Consider the following 14166-nt stretch of genomic DNA (forward strand, 5'->3'; position numbering starts at 1 on the left):
AAATGTCCTGATTTACACCAACCACTGTTAAAGTGTGGTATTATAGACCGGTTTCAGTTCCCTAACAGCCGTCGTTAAGGACAAACTCTGAGGACAAGCAAACCAGGAGCTGTATAGCAAGACATTGAAAGAAAGACGCAAGGTGCTTGAAAATGGTTAACTTTTGGCAGAGGAAAGCAGACTGAATTTCCCGTTTGCAGTACAGGAGACATCTAACTTTTTTGTGATGTGTCAGTTCAAAGCTAAAAATGTTTAAAATGTCAATAAAGTAGGCTGTTGCTCTGTCTTCTAAAAAGGCCTAGCACTGAGTATTAATAGGCTAGACTAGACATTTGGATACTGTTATGACCTAGGGGTAAAGCCACAACAAAAGAGGGAGTCGAGAGGTTGGTTCTTTAACTAAAATATCGATTTATTAACCAAACTAACCAAATAACAAACAAACAAACAGTGTGAGGTGGGTCAAAGTCAGTCATCAGTAATGCATGGATGTTGTGTGTTTGTAATTAGCACTTTCAGACATACGTGTAAAACCGGAGGTTCTGCCGATGTTAAACGGTGGGGCCGTATATCTGAACGACATAACCGGTCATATGGAAGTCCGAAGTTAGCCGGTTGTTCTACTACTCCCCCCCCCTAGTATTTCCTCCGGACATTATGTAAATGTGCTGTGTCTGAACGAGGCGTAGAACATGCGGTTAAAATTCACACCTAGTGAGAGGGCGTGTTGGTGACGTTTCTTTCGTGCGTCCATTTGTGCGCATAGTGCTGTCCAGAAAATCTCCGACCTGGAAAGATGCAGACTTCACGGAGCTACTGTCAATGAGGGCATACAACATTTTAATAGAACACATGAAGGGAATGGCACGTTGTAGCCTACAACTGCATGGAAACGAATTCAAAAGACTGATAAGCAGAAGGCGCTGAAAAGGCAGTAGCCTACAGCGATGTTGTTGATGACAATAACAGGAGTATTTAATAAATTGTTAGCCAACACGGTTTTCTGTTCATTGATAGCCTTCTCATGGCCTGCTGAGCTAGCTGATATTTGTTGAGCATATATGCCTAGAGAAAATGAAAACGAAGAAAACCCAACTTTGTTCCAAGCTCCTTACGTAAATGCAATAGACACATGGGGAGAGGATGCTTTTGGAAAAAAATAAACCATGAAAAAATGAACAACTTCACTGTTATGTTAGTATTTTGTTTGTTGCTTAAAAACGTTGTATGATGGCCTTGAAGTCTTGAGTTAGCCTACTGAATTGGCTGGTAGCAAGTTTGTGCTCTCTCTCTCCAACGCAAACCAGATTCTGGTACAACGTTGAAAACAGATAAATGTGTTTATTCGAAGCACACATACAAATACTGTAGGTCAATTTCAAGTGCGCACTTACATGACTAGCCAAGTATTAGCCTATGCGCACAATAGATTTATCTTCTTTAGCCTACATAATGCATCATTCTCAAAACAACCAATGGCTGAGTTTTTGTTTTCAAATGTTTTCATGCATGTCTGGATAACGGGTGAGGAATGTTTAGGAGACAGACTCGTAAATCCTCAAATTATGGCCAGGGTCTTTTATTTACTTGCTTGCAAGGCACAGGCCTTTATTTGGGGCATGCTTGTATTCGAGGCAGGCCTTTATTTCTTGCCCTCTTTATTTCTTGCACTCTGGACTTGTAACCGGAGGGTTGCCGGTTCGAGCCCCGACCAATGGGCTGCGGCTGAAGTGCCTTTGAGCAAGGCACCTAACCCCTCACTGCTCCCCGAGCGCCGCCATTGAAGCAGGCAGCTCACTGCTCCGGGATTAGTGTGTGCTTCACCTCACTGTGTGTTCACTGTGTGCTGTTTGTGTTTCACTAATTCACCGATTGGGTTAAATGCAGAGACCAAATTTCCCTCACAGGATCAAAAAAGTATATATACTTATACTTACTTATACTTGTTAAGTTTAATGTAGTTAAAAGAGTTTCCACCCGCTGTTTATTAAAGGAATTATCCGGAGTAAAATGCACTTTAGATCAATTTACGGATGATTGGGAGTACATACGTTGAGTTGACATCAAAATCATGTCATTCGGATGTGTTTTGAGAAAGTTCGATTTTACCGTTTTTAGTCAAAACTCGTTAGCCTGTTAGTGACCAGGGCATGTCATTTCGCCGCTACAAAACGCTATTTTTATACCTCTTCTACAGTTCCAAACAACATTACACTTACGTGGTAGTGAGTAGAGGGTCCCTAAAGCCAAACCGAAGTATCCTGAGGTCTTTATGTGGTCGTATAGAGAGTCCAGAATGAATTTCATCAAGCCAGTACCTTTCCGGAAATGTTGCTGCTGCAGCTGGCATCTTTAGGGGAAAGTCCGCAGGAGTTAGGAGGAGAATAGGGGAAAAAATTACCTTCACATATCACCATGAAAATGACTGAGTTGATTACTTACATCAAGACAAACAAAAAATGTATTACAAGTTTTTTGAAATTCTTTGTTAACATGGGCAAACATGTCCCCGGTATAATGTTGTTGTCGGGCCCACACAAGGACGTCCTTAGGACGTCTTTGAAATGCGAATGTCATTCGAGGGACCTGACGGTGACGTCCCCAGAAAGTCCGGCACCGGATGGCCCGCAATAACCAAAGGATAACTCCGGCTCCGGACGTCAGTAACGTCAACGGAACGTCCACTAGAGAACATGACGTTGGGGACCAATCGGGGACGTTGTGAATGTCCACATAAGGTCCGGGGGACGTCCCGTGTTTGTCGGGGTGTTTACCATGCATGACAGTAGGCTATTTACAATATTTTCTGTAAAGTAAAGTTATAAACACATTATCAAAATCAACTTAATGCACACACAACTTTTGTTTGAGAAGGAGAGAGAACAACACACGGACGCAGCAATTACAGAAGTTGTAGGTTAGGCTACTTGCTTTCTTTTACTATCTACGGTTGCTGGTTATCAGTACACAATAAGCTGATTTAACCCTTTCGTGCCCGTGCCGAACATTCCATTTTTGGTGCTGGATGACCTCCTTACACAAAAAACCTTATTTCTTGAGTATAATACATACCATCAATGGGATATACATACCATTGTAATCAGAAGGGTCAGTTCTATCAAATGATGTAAAATACATATGGTAATGTTGATATAGTAATGAACAGTCTTTGAAAATCCTCTCCAAATGTATACCGAAATTCGTTAAAATTGAATTTCATTCGCATAAAAATGAATTTTCATCATATTTCTATACGAGATAGAGAAAAATATAGAGTGTATGACATGTTCAGCAAGTTGTGGGCTATTTAACAAAAAAGACTGAATTGGAATACCATTAACCTTTCAAAAGTTATGATAAATTAAGTGATAAGTGTATAAAAATGCAGGAAACGGGATTTAGAATGTTGACAGAATTCGCATTCTCTTTCTCACCAAAAACATAAAAGTATGCATAAAAACTAATAATGAAGTCAGACACAATGGTTTAGATGTATTTGGTCCATAAGAATAAACCATTTATTTGTATATAAGCAAATGCTACAGTCAACAATAATGATATATAAAAGAAAAACATGTACCTTACCAGTAATACAGGAAGTAAGTATACTGTATATTTATTGAAGATCAATTCTGAAGAGACATAGAATACATTTGATTCAACAGATACAACTTCCTTATATAAATTAGTGTAATATGAAAATGATATACATCTATAAAATGTATTATTTATGAAAAGCTAGGAATACAATCAACTTCAACATCACTCAAAAATCAATGTGTCTAAACATTTGAAAGTGGATTACATAGAACAAGCCTGTTGAGAATAAACACATACACACATATAAACACAAACTCACACACACACACAGAGGAGGATAGGGAAAGGTGGGGTGGGGAACCTGAAGGTTAAACACAGAGGACCTATGACTCATAACGAAACGCATCCCCTTCTGTAGAATGCCAAATCTGACAGCAATTTTGTTTACCAAAAAAGCAGTCACCTACCGCTAAATTCCAGGCCATACAAGCTACTTTAGTGTTATTATGTATTGTTTTTATAACAAAGCCAACAATTTTTCTTTGGCTCCTGCTGTACAGGAATATGTACTTGATGAAAAGATGACAGAGTAGTAGTTGGAGCAGCTGAAGGCGAGGCTGAAATTTTGACGGAAATGCCTGCCAGCTGTTGTGATAGATTTTCGCCAAAATCTTTCTGGCTGTAGCTACCAAACCTAGGTTCAACACCAGATTCTGCATTGCCAAACTTGAAATAATAAGAAACTACTGAAACAGCAATGTCAATGGAGAAAAAGTGTACACAATATGTATTTCTCATTTGGTCAACGCTCCCTGATCCCTTCAGAGACTTGGTTCCCCAGTAGCAATGGATATTAGGGAGGGAAGTGAAGTCCCATGTCAATGATCAATCCCAGAAAACTGTGAAACTCTTCTGGGGTCTCTTCGTCCCATGCCCCTGCACTGTGTGTTTGCATACGGCCTACTAAGCACAACCTCTCACCCGTTCCGGTTGGTAAAACCACATATGCCTGGGACAACAACATAAAAATCAACATAACAAGTCTATTTCACAGTGTTTTAGTGGCAGTCTACACCACCCTACGCACGCCACCTAAATCTATACCTTCTTCCTCCATCCTCACATGGTCTTCAACATTGTGAGCGCAAGCTCATCAGCAGTCAGCCACCTCTTCAGGCCTGCAAGGAGGTCTGTGTAGGTCTTGTCATCCTCCATCTGAAACAACAGTAAAATCATACAAATGTAATACATTTATTAATTAAAAAAATAAAATCACAAAACTACAGATGTGTGCATGTGTGCACATACATACACAAGAAGAGGTAGCCTAAACTATTGAAGCATTTTGAGTAACTCAAAAATATTTTGAAGTATGAAAAGTCATTTTATTACACATGGGTTTAGCTACCCTAAATCTGATTGCCTGGCTGGCATTAAGATAAAGACAGATTACATTTCACCTAGTAACTAACTGCTTAAATGCAATAATGACATTTCTGACATAATATGTGATTTCACATCATGTTTTCTATAAAACTACATATTGAGAAGAGTAGAATATCATCAACTCATGCCATCTTAGAAAATGTTGAGACAAGCACGTCTGATGTTTGACATTTAGAAGCAAGGTAAAACAGTTCACTACAAACTGCCTAGCGAGGTAACAACCCGATGAGAGGCAATACGTTAATTAGCACTACATTTCTGACAGAATCCGTGATTTCACATCTTGTTTTCTACAACTACATATTGAGAGGAGTAAAAATATCGCTCAACTTATTTCATGTAAGAGAACGCAACTTAGAAACGCGGCGCCCATTGATTTATTCAGCTTTGGTATGCTATACTGACTTGCCAATATAATGCTTACCTAACAAGCAAATTGGTACTAGAAAACAAACTTACTTACAGGTTATATACTAACAGGTTTTTAAATGAAATTGTCAAATGAAAATAACTGATATAAAAAGCAAACGAGAATACTGCAAGCAGTTCAGAGTAATGCAGCTAGCTAAAGTTACATGATGATGCACTTAGCCCCCGCTATGCCATAATGTTGACGCTGATGAGAAAGCATATTACTATCAAATAACATGATTTTATGACTACAAATTAAGATTAACCATAACTAGAAACGATGTAAAATATATATTACCTCAGTTTATCCAGCTGTGTGTTTTCCAGTCGAGGTAAACTCCAACGAAGTGCAGGTGGCATCTAGCGGTCCATGTTAAAATGTACGACTGAAGTGAAAAGTTTTTTTCACGACTCATCTTCAAGTATCCAAAACATTTCGCGCCATAAACCCCTTAACCAATCATATCAAATTGAAGCTTATGTTGTCAGCATTACGGGGAAGATTTCAGAAATAAAATCAGTCATTGGACAGCTTAGATATTAGATGATTGGTCATCGTTAAAATTTTAACGAAATTAGAACGGTCGGGCTTGTAAGGGTTAAGCTGATCTAATTCACTAACTCAACACTTCAAGGCCATCATGGATATAAAACGTTTTTTCAGATAGGCAAGAACAAGGTAGGCAAAATTGGGGTGCTTGTCAAAACGTTAGCGTTACAGCTGGAATAATGCTTAGGCTGATGATAAAGCTTGATGTATGTTTAAAGCCATACACAGCGATACATTGGAACAAAATGAAAGATACTAGCCTTTATAGTGCTGTAAAAAGTTGTCCAAATGAATAGGTGTTATTAGACGTTGTTGTTGTAAAGATATTGCATGTGGTTGTTGTACTATAGGCTACTTTTTAGGTGACCAATGCACGAACGAAACTGGGAAATGGACAAATATTATCAACGCTTTGAATGTATCGTTGCGAGCATGAGGGTGTCTGTAAATGGGTGTGCATAGCATTCATGCCCTGTGGCCATGCATGCACCCTTAACATAGCATCTGAATAACGTGCCACTGACTTTAGACTAGGTTTTTCTTGGTCTGTGGCAGAATTGTTTTCTGAAACTGCAAAACAGCACCAGGGAACGTTTGCGCCGGAACGCGGCTCCTCTTTTCGCTGAACCGTCCCCGGGAGCGCAAGTTCATTCCCTAATTTACCGACGTGTGTCGGTGGAGGAAAAGGTCTACTGTGCGTCAGATGCAAAATAGGAATGATACAAGCGCCGATATACAAAGTCAATTGCGCCAGAGTGCAAGATAGGGCCCAGAGTGTGTGGTGACCAAGTTTTTTATAGTTTATTTCCCCTTGCCAGCACCTCGGAGGGTGTGCATTCTTATTGTTATTTATATGATATATATCTTATAACTTTAATGCTTGCACAGTGACATCGATTTTGAAAATGGAATAATACGAGAAGTGTAAAATGAGAATATTGTTTGTGTACACACTCCTGAGGAAAGCAGACTATGGTTTTAGTCAAGTGCAGTCTGATTCTGATGTGGCGAAGTTGGCAATGACTTTTTACAGGACCACTACTTAAATGTGTATTATATTTTGCAAGCAGAAATGTTGATGTTCCCTTGGGCATATTCCATGTTTCTTTAGACATATTTATCAACAAGGACTTTGCTCAGAGGGAGGTTAAAACTACCACCTTCGAGAAAGCCACTCTGAGCTGTGAGGTATATGATTGTCAGACAGAAGTGAAATGGTACAGGGATGGCAATCTGTTGAGCTCCAGTAAAGCCATCCATATCAAAATGACAGGCAAGACTCGTCAGCTGGTGTTGGACTGTGTGGAGAAAAAAGATGCTGGAGAGTACACCTGTGAAGCTGGACATGAAAAGATGATCTTTAAGATTCTAGTATCAGGTAGAGAATTGGAAATTATTAGCTATTTTTTCACAGTTGTTGATGAACAAATTATGTTTGTTTTGAAGCATTGTGAGACAGAAATCCATCCTTTCCAGTCTATCAGTCTTGTCTTTTCATAACATTTTCCATCTGTTATGTCCTCTTCGTGGCTCACACACTCTGCCCACCCCAAACCAATAAGTTAATGCTCGCAGTTGTAGAGTCACAATGTGTGTTTTCTGAGTGTATAAACCCAACAGTCTTTAGTCTACAGTCAACAGTCTTTGGTTTGTTCTGTTCCTTGTTTCATCTTAAATTTTATGTGGTGTTTTCTGTCGAAAACGTTCACAATTCATTCTCAATCGTAAACTCATGTGGATTCATATATTTATTTATTTTTTTTAAATAACAGTGATTATGATATTAATGAATAATCTGCCACTTTCCTTCAGAATCTCAAAGTGATACATTCATCAACAAAGAGTCTATTCAGAGGGAAGTTAAAGCTACAATATCTGAGAAGGCAACTCTAAGCTGTGAAGTGGCCAACTCAAAGACCGAAGTCAAATGGTACAAGGATGGTCATCTGTTGAGCTCAAGTAAAACCGTCCACATGGAGATGAAGGGTAAAACGTGTCAGTTGGTGTTGGACAGTGTGGAGAAGAAGGATGCTGGGGAGTACATCTGTGAGTCTGGGAAAGAGAAACTAGTGTTCAAGATTCATGTAGCAGGTATGAAAAATGCTGCTTAAAATATAGCTTATATCATTAAAATACTTGCATTATTGTATGATTGCAAAAGTTTGGTGAATCTCACTCATTTAATTTAACTTTGTTTAATGACTAAAGTAAAGCACAGTAAATTACTCATGTTTAAATTTACGTTTAAATGTTACTTTAAACAAGTTATGTGTAGGCCAGTCCAATGACATGGTATGCATCTGTCAACAGATTGTATTGTGCCAGGACAAGATACACATAAATGGCAGATTGTATACATACAGACATTCTTATTAACCAGCTCTGGCCCTTCCCACATCATATGTGTCTTCATTACCACTGCCTTCAGATGCATCATCCGCCTCATCTTCTGTGTATGTCCTCACCTTGTATTCTTCCAGAGGGGACAGTTTCAGTCTTTTCCACGGTCTGGCAAGGCTTAACAGCTCAGCCTGCAAAGTGCCAGCAGTGGCCCTTAAATCAAATTTCAGCAAACATTGCTGAGGTTTTGCATCACTGATCGAATGAAACCCTTTTCCCTTATCTCTGGGAAGTTTTTTGGGTCAAGGCAGGCAAAATCGGTGCAGAGTTTTCCACTTGCAGCAAAGCGCTGGTGAATATTCTCCATCACAGTGTCACAGCAAGTGGTTCATCCGGTGTAGCTTCTCTCTTAGCAATACAGGTTGTATGGTGTTGAAGGCACTGGAGAAGTCAAAGAACATTATTCTCACTGCACTGCCAGCTTCATCCAGGTGGTTGTGGGCTCACTGAAGCAGGTAGTTGATGGCATCTCATCTTCAACTCCAACCTCAGGTCGGTAGGCAAATTGCAGTGGGTCCATTGAGGTGGCCACCTTAGGACTGAGGTGTGCCAGCACCAGTCTCTCCAGCACTTTCATGCAGTGGGATGTTAACGCCACTGGTCTGTAATCATTGAGGACGGATGGAGAAGACTTCTTGGGCACTGGATACATGATGTTTTCCACAGCACTGGAACCTTGCCCTGGCACAGGCTGGTGTTGAATAGGCACTGTAGAATCCCACATAGTAGTTCTGCACAGGCCCATGGCAGGGCCCTGGGGCTTATGCCATCTGGGCCTGCAGCTTTGCTCTGACACAGACTCTCCAGCTGCTTCTTTACCTGGCTGCTGGAAACAGACAGGCTAATGGGGGAGGTAGAGGAGGGCCCTGTATTTCCTGATGCAGAGGAGGTTGCTAATGGCGCTGTGTTGCAGTCCATGGTGGTGATCGGGAGGGTCGAGGAGGTGTGAAGATGCAGCTGAAGGGGTGGTGGACTTGAGTGGGAGGGGGAAGCAGGGGGTCCTGTGCTGAACCTGTTAAAAAACACATTCAGCTTGTTGGCTCTGTTCAGGTTTCCCTCAGCCTCGGCCCCTTTCGCTTTGAACCCAGTGATGGTCTTCATTCCTAACCACACATCCTTCATGTTGTTCTGCTGAAGCTTACTCCAGCTTTCTCCTATATGCCTATTTGCTCTCCCTCAACTTTATTTTCAATTCCTTCTGCACACTCCTCACTCCTCATTAGCTCTCTGTTCCCATCCCTGAAGGCCCTCTTCTTTCTGTTAAGCAGCTCCTTTAGGTCCCTGGTTATCCATGGCTTGTTGTTAGGGAAGCACCGCACCGTCCTGGTAGGCACGATGTTATCCACACAGAAATTGATGTACTCAGTTATGCAATCATGGAATTAATGTCATCACCATGGGGCTCACAGAGTACAACCCAATCTTGAAGTGTTTCAGTCACTTCCTGAGACCACTCCCTAACACTCCGGTCACAGGCTGTTCCTTAACAACAGGTGTATAGGTTGGGGTAAGATAAACCAGGCTATGGTCAGATCTACCCAGTGGGGGAAGGGCAGTAGAGCTGTAGGTACCCTTAATATTTGCATAAAGCAAGTCCAGTGTTTTATTCTCTCTGGTGTGGCAGTTAACATATTGCTGAAAAGTTGGTAGTGTTGCAGAGTTTGAAGTCGAGCAGTAACTGAGGTAATGACGTCACATGCTGTCTCAGCGTCAGATGAAGGGGGGATGTATAGTCATAACGATGGCACACGTGAATTCCCTCGGTAGATAATAAGAACGCAAACTCACGGCTAACAGCTCAATGTCAGGCCCATCGGGAAAAGTCCCGACTCTCCCGATTGCCACTCCGCTACTGAGTGCGACCTAGGAAAAAAATTTGTCACACCCTTAAAAATCTTGGTCGCATGTGAGCTCTAGAGCCCCGGTTTATCTTCCCGTACCTGGAGGTGCTGTGCCAGAGTCCCTCTTTGTGTGGCTTGCCGTAAAGTCCACCTGAACTCAATCACTGTTGAACACCTTCAAGTCTCTCAAGTAGATGTCCTCGTAAAGCAGTTGGGGGCAACCAGTAGTTTGTCTGCATTGACTGAGCATGCTAGGAAGGTTGACACAAGGCATGGCACCATGTCTTGCCAGGATATGCCCAAGATACAATAGATGTATCAGTGATGGGAAATTTTACGTTTTCTCACCTGTCTTAGATGCACTCCCTTTCATAGAGCAGTATGTGCATAGCCCAAGATTGTAGTCTATAAAACCTTCATGGTGTTCAAATGTTCACACTTGGCATCTTTTTTTAACAGGAAAAGTCTGTCAGGCTACTTTTTCTATTAAAGAATCCCTATGCAACAATTTTAGCAAAAATTACATTAATTATGCAGGTTACAACACTTTTTGGGTCGTTTGGTGGGTGCTTCGTCTCCCCCTAGTGCTTCTCCGCGGAAAAAAACGAATATGCAACTTTCTAAATATGCAATATGCAACTAAATATGCAATATGCAACTTTCCCGAACAAATCCGGATGTGACTCAGCGGAAGTATCCAATCGCGTCTCGAAAATGTAGTCAGATTGTAGTTTCTAAGAAGACTGCAAAACAGACACCGACTTGGCTTTGTTGCTGTTGAAATTGTAAGTAGCCTACCCTTGAGTGAACTTCGTTTTTGTAATGTGGTTTGATAGTCTCTTGAACAATGTGTTTGCTCGACCGTTTTATTGTGACCCCTGTATGTGTTTAGCTTGGTTTCTTGATGGCTAGCTCGGTAGCTAGTGGGGGTTTGGCGTAGCAGTCACTTGCTCCCGAAGCTGCAGGGGGAGCTATGTCGTGAAAATTGCGAGCCCAAATCAGGCGAAAACCCAGAAACAGTGAAGGAATAACCAGACCTGCATAGGGCTTCTTTAAGAAAAAATGCTGGCAGCAACAAGCAGTTGAGGGAGTATTTTGCTGCCACAACAACGTATGCTAATCAAGAGTAGCCCAGTTGACACCAGACCCTTCTCAGTTGCAAAATCCCAAATTTGCCGGAAGTTCGTCTGGGTTTTCCCAGGCTAAATCAAAGAGTTCATGGACGGTGCCGTGGAGGGGGCATGGTGGTGAAAAAATAGCCTATACATTGTGCGCACGTTTAATTAAACAAGTGCACGATTAATATAACAAGAGAACGAAATAAATAAATGTTTGTGCGTTTTAACTACATTGTTCCCATGTTTTAATAAAACGTTCCCACATTTAATTAAACCAGTGTAACAGAGATCGTCTCTTCCCTGATCACTCTGCGTTGTGTATTGTGGAAATGATGGACGCAACAACCAACCTTTTTTTGATGTTTATTGCTGATGAAAAGCAAGATAAAAAAACACAGCTCAGGCACAGAGCGAGCCAGATGCATCACAGCTCCTCTGCCTCATGACAGTCGCAAACATATAGCTTTAAATCAAAGCTATGTAATAGACTTTGATCAGCAACAGACCATGAGTGGCAGAGCATGGATATCACTTATAGGCTACCAGAGATTGTTTTTGACTCACATTATTGCAAATTTCATATGATGATGCATCATTCTACAAAATGGGTTGTCTTCTCTATCATGAAGTTATTCATAGGCTTAACAATAAACATATAGCTTTAACTCAAAATAGTGGTTAGGCTTAGGCCTATTTTATTATTATTATTATTTTAATCTGTTAATGTCATATGTAGCCATGCCTAAATTCTGCTCACTGCACATTTATTATAGGTTAATGTATTATAATATAATTTTCGATATTCATTATTGAATGTGTAACGGATGCCAGCTAACTAGCTGGAATGATGTTTTTCCCTATCATCCTATTTTTAAAGTAGGCTTACCTACGAGCATGCATTTGGGATATGGTTTTTCTATAGGCATGTTTGAACGGGCAAAATCCAAAAAGTTTTGCTTTCAAATTATTGTTTTGCTAAACAAGATATTACTCCACTTGAGTGCATTGATAATTTGATGATAAGAATAGTGCTTTTATTTACTAAAGAGGAGATTCTGTGTGTCCCTGAAATGATTGTCCACCATGTCATATTGGGAAAATTGCCTTTTTAAGAAGAGGCCATCCTCTCTACTAACATCAGGAAAACACTTTCTATTCTCTCATCACTGGTGGGAAATTGTCTTTGTATGCTTACTTGCTTTGCCCAAGCTTTAACATATGCCAGAAGTTATTTGAATACAATATTTTCATAACATACTATTTCAGAACTATACTAAAGTCTCTTCTATACCAAGTCTAGATAGTGACCCAGTGACAGTTTTTTGTGAGTAAAAACATAAACTGAAGGTGAAAACATTCACCCTGTCATCGTCCACCCTGTCGGAAATCAGAGTGGACATTTACCTGACAGAGTGGACCTCTGAAAATAGGTGTGGGATCTCATCTAATACATTTCTACAACTTGAGTGTTTATGATAAAACAATAGAAAATTAAGACCAAAATGTATGGGAATTGTGAGACCTGAATGACTCTATCTGGTAATATTCACTTGTATGCTCTGCCATCCTGTCACAGAAATCCAAGAAACTGGCTTCGCTAACAAGGAGTCTGTCCAAAAGGAGGTTAAAGCAGCCATTTCTCAAAAAGCTACTCTGAGCTGTGACGTGTCCAACTCAAAGACCGAAGTCAAATGGTACAAGAATGGTCATCTGTTGAGCTCAAGTAAAACCGTCCACATGGAGATGAAGGGTAAAACGCGTCAGTTGGTGTTGGATAGTGTGGAGAAGAAAGATGCTGGGGAGTACATCTGTGAGGCTGGGAAAGAGAAACTAGTGTTCAAGATTCACGTAGCAGGTATGTAGTTTTGCAACGTTACAGCTGGTGCAGTGGAAACTAGAGGGTGACACGGGAATCAATTGTCGCTCCCATCCCAATCCCATGAAAATACTCCCGTCATATCCCGATCACGTGACTGCCCCCCTCCCCCCCAAAAAAAATCCTGTCCTGCAAAATCCCAAGAAAAAGACTCCCGAAGCCCGTCCTGCTCCCGTTTCGTTCCCTATGTTGTCTAAAGTTATCAGACTCTGCCCCTCTGTAGCATGTTTGGTTAATCGCGGTCAAATCACTGAGGTTGCCTCAGAAATATAGGCTACACTATACATGCATTACCCAGACCTAGGCGATTTCATTATGTAATTCCTAACGGAGATCTTCTCACACTCAAAACACAATTTTATTGATTTTGGGTAGGTTAGAAGATTCGCTGCCTTCCGCATACTGACGCTGATTGATTGGCTTGTGAACAGGGCAGCTGCTTTGTCTTGCTCTGATAGGCTACTCTGCAGCTAGCAGTGGCCAATCAACAAATGTATTGTGAGTTGTAAGTGGTTACCTTTTCTAAAACGAAATGTCTCGCAATCCTTGGGCACACTCACCTCATTTGTAAATTTAATTTCCGGCTCCCGTCCGCTCCTGTTTATTTCTATCCTCTATCTCGTCCCTATCACATTACCAACAGTGAAGTCCCGTACTGCGGGACTCCTGCGGGAATACCGTGACCCGTGGGAGTCACGAGAAATTGTCACCCTCTAGTGCAGGGGTGGGCAAACTTTTTGGCTCAAGGGCCACATTGGGTTTTGAAAATTAGCTGGCGGGCCACACAACAACCCCCCCCCCCCCCCCCCCCCACCACCACCACCACGAAAAGTATTTGTTTTAAAATATGAATTGCTTAAAAATACTGCAAATTTTATGCTGTTTAACAAATGTATAAATTGTGCACTGTCGCTTTAAGACAGTCGCTTTAATTCACGTTTATTTCTCAATGATCTTCTGCCTGCTCCGCTATAGCTAGTGCTG

General features: G+C 41.1%; 1 protein-coding gene across 14 annotated transcripts in view; it reads left to right on the plus strand.

The window, feature by feature from the left end:
- The window catches only part of obscnb (obscurin, cytoskeletal calmodulin and titin-interacting RhoGEF b), a 196347-nt gene that overhangs the window by 15699 nt on the left and 166482 nt on the right, over positions 1–14166 (plus strand). For all 14 annotated transcript variants that reach the window (XM_042109107.1, XM_042109123.1, XM_042109138.1 and 11 more), the window contains exons 10-11: positions 7760–8038; positions 12883–13161. In XM_042109107.1, the coding sequence (XP_041965041.1) occupies positions 7760–8038; positions 12883–13161 (558 nt within the window). The remainder of the gene's footprint in view (positions 1–7759; positions 8039–12882; positions 13162–14166) is intronic.

Source organism: Alosa sapidissima, chromosome 1 (genome assembly GCF_018492685.1).
Source record: "Alosa sapidissima isolate fAloSap1 chromosome 1, fAloSap1.pri, whole genome shotgun sequence".
Classification (NCBI taxonomy): domain Eukaryota; kingdom Metazoa; phylum Chordata; class Actinopteri; order Clupeiformes; family Clupeidae; genus Alosa; species Alosa sapidissima.